At 48.8% G+C, this 7,211-nt stretch overlaps 1 protein-coding gene across 1 annotated transcript; it reads right to left on the reverse strand.

Annotated features, from left to right (window-relative positions):
* Window positions 1-2,601: 2,601 nt before the first annotated feature.
* LOC125534165 (protein translation factor SUI1 homolog 2-like) lies at window positions 2,602-3,461 on the reverse strand. Its single transcript, XM_048697448.1, has one exon. The coding sequence runs from the start codon at window positions 3,138-3,140 to the stop codon at window positions 2,763-2,765; it is 378 nt and encodes a 125-aa protein (XP_048553405.1). The 5' UTR covers window positions 3,141-3,461; the 3' UTR covers window positions 2,602-2,762.
* Between the last annotated feature and the right edge of the window lie 3,750 nt (window positions 3,462-7,211).

Genomic DNA, 7,211 nt, shown 5'->3' on the forward strand with positions numbered 1-7,211 from the left:
CTGCTGGTCGCTTGCATGTGCCCTCAAATGTGGTGACGAACACTCGGGAGAGATCTTCCCAAGTGTAAATGCTGCTAGGCGCTAACTGGTTTAGCCACGCTCTGGCCGAGCCCTCCAACATGAGAGGCAGGTGCTTCATGGCCATTTCATCATTGCCGCCGCCAATCTGGACGGCCACTCGGCAGTCCTCAAGCCAAGTATCGGGCTTGGACTCGCCAGTGAACTTACTGACTCCAGTCGCCAACCTGAAATTGGGAGGAATCGCAGCAGCCCTGATGGCTCTACTAAAGCACTCTGGCCCCGAAACATGTAGTCTGCTGCTGGCAGGCGCATCTCTGTCATGGCCTTCTCGGTGAGCCATGTTCCTGTCGACCAGACCCTGGACGAGGATGAATCTCGCGTCAAAGCCTGGCCCTCTGGGGTCGACTGGAATCCTTCGCCCACCACTATGAGGGCGCATGTCATCCTGCTAGCGAGGCACATACGACCCGCTCCTCGGGGAAGGCGTGGGCACTCGACGTCGACCGTCACGATCGACTCAGTGATCATACTGCTCATGGTTCCCATACTGGTCACGCCGGTCTCCACGTCCCTCACGCCTCGGGGGCGATCTCGGGCTATGAGCCGACTGGACCGTGTCCGCGGCAATGGATCTGCTGTGAATTCTGTTCCGCGACTGAGAAACAGCGGAATTCTGATCTCCTGCTGCCCGGAGTAACGCTCTGATCTGCAGCAAGCCTCTGCCAGCCTCCGACTGGGAAGGCTGAATCGACTCCGCTATACAGGCTGCAGCTGCTAAATTCTGAATCGGAGTCCGATATACCTGCGGGGGCGGGAAGAGCTGACGTCGACTGGATTCGGGAACCCGTTGTCGCGCACGCTCGTCGAGTGCTCGCTGGAGGTTCTCCAGTCGAGTGCGCTCGGCCAAGTTTGCCAGGCGCGCGTCCTCCAAGGCGCGAGCCTCGGGGGTTTCTCCAACGATAGGAGTGTGCAGTGCATCCATGTTCGGCGGCGAAGTTCTTCTCTCTGCAGCGACGTGAGAGGCTCGGGAAGATACTCCTCATGGGGACGCGACGGGTCGCCTCCTCCTGCGCCTCCGTCGGTGCGGGTAAAACCGGGGGGACTTGGCGGTCCATCGACCATCAGAACCTCCGCCGCCGGATCGCTGCTGTCGCACTCGGATGCAGTCTCTTCGGAGCCAGTCGAACATGCCGTAGAGGGATTCGTCGGGCTCGATCGCCGCGACTTGAGGGGTGGCCGACTAACGGGCCACCGCGTGTCTCACCCACCGCCGAAGCCTCGACCGACCGGAGCGCTTGCACCGGCGGGAAGCGGGGAGGGAGGACAACACAGGAGCCGACCGGTAGGGGGTCGACGGTTGCCGCAGGAGAACGCCGCGGACGCACGCGCTAAAGTGCGTTGCCCCGCGGACAGGGAGCGCATCCACGTCGAGCGGAGCCTCCTGAAGCCAGGTGGAGTCATCGGCGATGAACGTGAACGCGCCGAGACGGATCTCGTGGCCCTCCACCAAAACTCCGTCGAAAACCATGATGATTCGGGTCGGAAAAGATCGCAACTCCTCCAACAAAACGCTAAAACACCTGCCCCACGGTGGGCGCCAACTGTCGTGGTTCTAAGTCTGGCAGTAGTGTAGGGGGGTAAGTATGGAGAGGCGAGGTCTTAGCTATGGAGAGGTTGTAAGGACGCAAGGTTTACGAGTTCAGGCCCTTCTCAGAAGAAGTAAAAGCCCTACGTCTCGGAGCCCGGAGGCGGTCGACTGGATTATGTGTGTATGAGTTACAGAGGTGCGAACCCTTTTCTCGGAGGAGAGGGTGGCTTATATAGAGTGCGCCAGGACCCCGGCCAGCCCACGTTACGAAGGGTTCAATGTACATTAAGGTAGGGCATTACTGATAACGCTAGTAATAAAGTGCTATGATGACCATAAAAGCTACTTAATGACCGACCGTTAGCGTGCGGAGTGACTTTGGGTCTCCTGGCCGTCGAGTGGTTGGATCTTGGTCGAGTAATTGCTTCTTGGTCGAATGTCTTCGGGTCTGTCGAGTGGAACACCTCCAAGTCGATTGAAAGGTGATTTATTCTAGAGGTGTCCTTGGGTAGGGCAGTTAGGACAGGTCCGTGACCCTACCTTAGATACATAACTTCATCAGCATCAGCTTCTGACATGCGGCCCCCTATAGCCAGATACCTTGTTATATGTGTTTTAGACTATTCTATAACAAACTGCCTCAGATATGAAACTAGCATGTAAAAATTACGGAAAGTGATAATTGTGGTACCTCCAAGCAATTAGCTCATCCACATATGCAAAGAGTGAAAAGAAAGTCATTGCAAATTGTTTAGGTGTGGGGGGTTGCATTGGTTCAACATACCTACAAAGACGAAAAAGAAACAAGGATGATATCACTTAGATGTTAAATAGTTAAGTCTATGAGACTTACATATCCAAAAAATTAATAAGAGACGAGTGGATGAAAAATTTCCTCTGGTTGTCATGAAAAAGTACAATTTTTAAAGATCCAAATCTCCATACGTCATGTGAAAATTGCTCGAAATCCGTAGGTAATTTTCCGAATGGTATTGTAAAAGTCTGCATTATTATTGATATAGCAAAAAGTGACCCCTTACACGATTTAACCCGACGACCGCAAGCCATTATGGCTAGACTCACACATCACACAGAAATCAAATCACCAAACAGCAAACCCGATAAACAAACTAAACTCTCTGGAGATCTCGGCTTAGAAGCCGTGGACCTTGATGCACTCGGTCTTGGCGAGGCCGGCCTTGGCGAGGAAGCCGGCGACGCGCTTGCGGTGGTCGCCCTGCAGCTGGATGACGTTGCCGAGCTCCTTGTCCTCGACGACGGTGCCGTTGCAGCAGAGCTCCCGCTTGAGGTCCCGCAGCACCTTGGCGTAGTTGTAGCTGGCGCTGAGCCCCTGCACCGTGGTCAGCGTCTTCTTGCCATTGCGCTGCTGCACGCGGAGGTGCACGCAGGCGTCGTCGACCCCGGCGCCGGCAACGGCGTCGTCGGCGCGCGCGTCGGCGAACGGGTCGAACGAGGAGGGCGGGAGCGCGTCGTTGTCGGCGAACGGGTCGGGGGCGCCGCCTGCGGGCATGAACTCCTGGTCAGCTTCTGCCGGTGGCGCGACGAGGTACCTGTCCTTGCCCTTGGCCTTGCCGCTCTTCCTCGTCGGCACCGCCTTGTTGGCCGCGGCCTTCTTGTTGTTGGTCTTCTTGGTGTCCTCCTCGTCGTCGGAGGACGAGGCGCCGCCCGCTGCCCACCTGTCCGACGCGAACGGCGGCGGTGGCGACACCTTGACGCGCTGCTCCAACTCCGACGCTGCCACGTCGGTGTTGCTCTTGATCGACGAATACGACGACACGGCGGCGGGTTTGGGGACTCCGGCGCTCGAGATCGCTTGAGGCTTGGTGTTCGTTTTTCTCTGCATATGATGCTAGGGGAGGCCGCGGCGTGGTATTTATGGGTGGATCGGTGGAATCGATCGAGGGGAGTTCGTGCGGGGCACGGAAGCAGAGCCCGAGTCGGTTGGGTTGGCGTACTGGTGCAGGACACGTCTCACGTACAGTGGATCTTGGCCGTCCAGTGCTGCGTGTACGGTTGCAGACGGCACTGATCGTGCCAGCTGGGGAAGGAACGAAACTTGGCACCCACACACGGTACGGTTTCACTCCTCCCTCTCTCCCGAATCGTTCATGTTTCGAAGGAAGCGTGTGAACCGAGGCAGGCAGGAGAAACATTGGAGGCCAAGCAAGCTGACTCTGGATATGCAGACTCTTTCTTTTCTTGGTCTATAGCTGTATTCTTTCCTTTTTTTCTTTTTTTGCGGCGAGCCTATATATAGCTGTATTCAAAAAAATTCATATTCTGCTACAAGTAAGTTTATAATCCGTACGTCCCAAAATAAGTGTCTCGATGTTAGTGCAAAAGGGAGCAATAAATAACTGCAAGTCAATACAGTGCTTTATCAAGATTCACGCGATTGTACATTCATGAACTTAATAATCCTTTTTGCATGTATCCAATGTCCGCGTTTCAGCAAAATGTGCGTATCATAAAAAAAACTAGTGGTTGGGGCGTCACCCTGTGGCGTCGCTTGAGAGGAAATTGTGCGCACGTTTTTATAAAAAAAAAAATACATAGAGTCCTCACCTCTATCTAAAAAAACATCTCAGAAAAAAAATCTTACCTTCATCTAATAAAAGAAGTAAAAAAAGTAAAAAGTAAAAAATTTACCACCGTAGCCTACCAGCGAGTGCCACTTTGCATAACCCTTCATTTAAAAAATACCAGAGGTCCGCACCTCCATCTAAAAAGAAAAAAATATATTTAAAAATAATACACACCTTCATCTAAAAAAATCAAAAGATTTCTCACCGCGGCCAACCAGCTTGCGCCACATGGCATAGCTAGTTGGCCGCCCTTCACGCGTAGCTTAATTGGTTTAATTGTTTTCTGTTAAGGTTAGATTTTTTTTTCTTTTTTTAAGAGGGGAGGTAAGATTTGTTTACATTCAAGTTTTCAATTTGGATGTTAATATATGTCACTGATGAATTGTTGCACCCAAGGTTTACCTCAAATTGAGCTTTAACATATTTCTGTGTGAGTGTACCGAAGCTATATGTACAATTAATTTTTCGTCCCTGTCATGCATTTGACTAATATTTCTTACTTGTTTATTATTTGTTCATAGTTCACTTGTTGGACATGGCATTCCTATTCTTATATAGAAAAATAGAACAGACCTCTGCATTTTCTTCAAAAAAAATACATAAATTGGGCTGCCAAAAATAATATCTTGGATGGGAGGTCCATACACTAGTGTAGAACCGGGCAATAGCACCGGTTCTTAAGGCCCTTTAGTGTCGGTTTGGTAACCGGCGCTAAAATGTAGGCACTAAAGCCCCCCCCCCCCCCTTTAGTACCGGTTGGTGTCACCAACCGGTATTAAAATGTTGGGGGTTTTTGGGTTTATGATTTCTTTTTCATTTAATTTTGTGTTTTCCATTTAAATATTTTTTGTTTGCTGGTATTTTACGATACTACATATTGTACACGTTATGCATATATATAAATAGAATTTCTAGTAGAACCGATCATAATATATATATATATATATATATATATATATATATATACAATTTCTCCTAATTGGTGCCTTCGGAGCCAGTGACATTAGCCTAGCTAATTGGTGCCTTCGGAGCACGATAACAATTGGAAGTGGTTCATGGGGCGGTAGCGGGTAATAGTATTCTACTTTGGGATCTATGACCTGATCGAGCAAAAATCCCGCTATTTCCTCTTGAATTGCTTCTATGCGATCCTGTGCTAGGAGCTTGTCACGCACCTCTTTGAACTATTAAGAAGGAGATCAATATGCATGTGTATTAGTTGTGTGACTAGATATCGATAATGGTGTAAAAATTGTGAATAGTGTTCTGACAATCGATATCATACCCACTCCTGTCTTTGAGATTTGCTCCTTTCGGACGTCATCATGCGAATGTTCTCGCAAACGTAGTATGCACATAGATCATTCCCCGGCGCCTGCTTCAGGGCCTTTACGAGAATGGAATTTGATCAGATAATAATTAATCAAGCATGGTAATTAAAGAGATGGCAGCTAGCTAGTACTACTTAATTACTTACCTTGGGTCGATACCATTTCAGACTTTGTTTTTATGGGCCTGGAGTGACCCTGATGAACTTTGCCCAAGCCCTGTCCGCCGACAAAGAAAATGAATAAATGGTTTATTAAATAGTTTTTATCAGGAAATGACGAACTAATTAAATAGGCCAAGATATAGTTAATAATGATTGAAATTACCTGTTGACTATCCCCTTCACGATGGTGTAGTCACTTGCTTTCTTAAGTAGTGAGTCTAGTACTTCAACTGTTCCTTCATCAACTTTAATGATTAACAAGATCCAGTGAAATCTGCATGCACACACGTTTGCATGTCTTAATTAAGCGGGCATATGTAAGCAAAAACATGTAGCTATAGCTAGTAGGGAAAAACAGAATGTGTAGTACAAGACAGTGTGACTCACTGGAAGTTGTAAGGAAGTAGTATATCTTCATTGTATTTGAGTTCCTTGAAGAACTGTAGCATGCTTTCCTCTACACTTTTTTCATGATATGGATCTATTTTCCATGTTTATTCATTAATGGTATTTGGGTCAACGAACCCAATGCCATAGCGTCCATCTTTTTTCATTTCATAAATCTTCATCCTGCATAATACCACAGAAAAGAATATAGTGAGGATAATTACAGGTAATGATTGATCAAAATAATCACTACAGCTAGCTTGAGACTTAAATTACAGAAAGAAATCACTTACAGACAATAGCAACTGACGATAGATTTGTCGAGTGCGTCTTTATTGTATAGCTGAAATAGTTCTGAATACTCAACAGTCACAGCTTTCTCATGGTAGTAATGCTCCTTGTTGACATTCACCATGAGGGACTCTCGATTGGAAATCTTGGTAATGTCAATGTACCATTGATGCAATTCATACATTCTCGTTAGGAGCTTATTGACCTCCTCTGGCTCGACCAAAGGTTGGCCCCAGACATATTTCCGTTTTATTTCCTCCTCTCTAGTCGGAGAAATGGGCTCGATATCGAGGAGTTGTCCAACAGTGATCCCGATCGATTCAGCCTGCGCAATATGCTCCTCGGTTATTACCACATCTCCCACCCCGGGAACGTTAACGGTTTGCCCACAATAATATTGGGCGCGCCTACTCTCATGTGTTGTTGGCACAACAAGCGGGGGGATTGATTGCGCCGCCTGTTCTCCCAGCTGGGGAACGGTTTTACCGCTCCTTTTGCCAGCTGATTTGCTCGAGCTCGAGCTCGCCTCTTTCTGTAGACGTGCTCGATTTAACTTCCTGAGGTGGCGCTCATAGTCTGTGTCAACAGGCTTGAGAGCTGGTGGTCTAGCCATACGAATGAAGTGGTCAATCTTTTCCACAGGCACTTTCTCCCTTGGTGGCGGTGGCGGTTTCGGTGCAAAATGGGCTTCCACCTCGGCCTTCGATATGACTACGTTTTCCTCCTCGGACTTGTTGTAAGGCCTCTGCGGAAGAGGCGCGAGGCTTGGACCATATTGAAATCGCTTGCCTCCGCCTGTACCTGCAGTACTACCTCGACTTGTACC

The sequence above is a fragment of the Triticum urartu genome, chromosome 2, assembly GCF_003073215.2.
Source record: "Triticum urartu cultivar G1812 chromosome 2, Tu2.1, whole genome shotgun sequence".
Classification (NCBI taxonomy): Eukaryota; Viridiplantae; Streptophyta; class Magnoliopsida; order Poales; family Poaceae; genus Triticum; species Triticum urartu.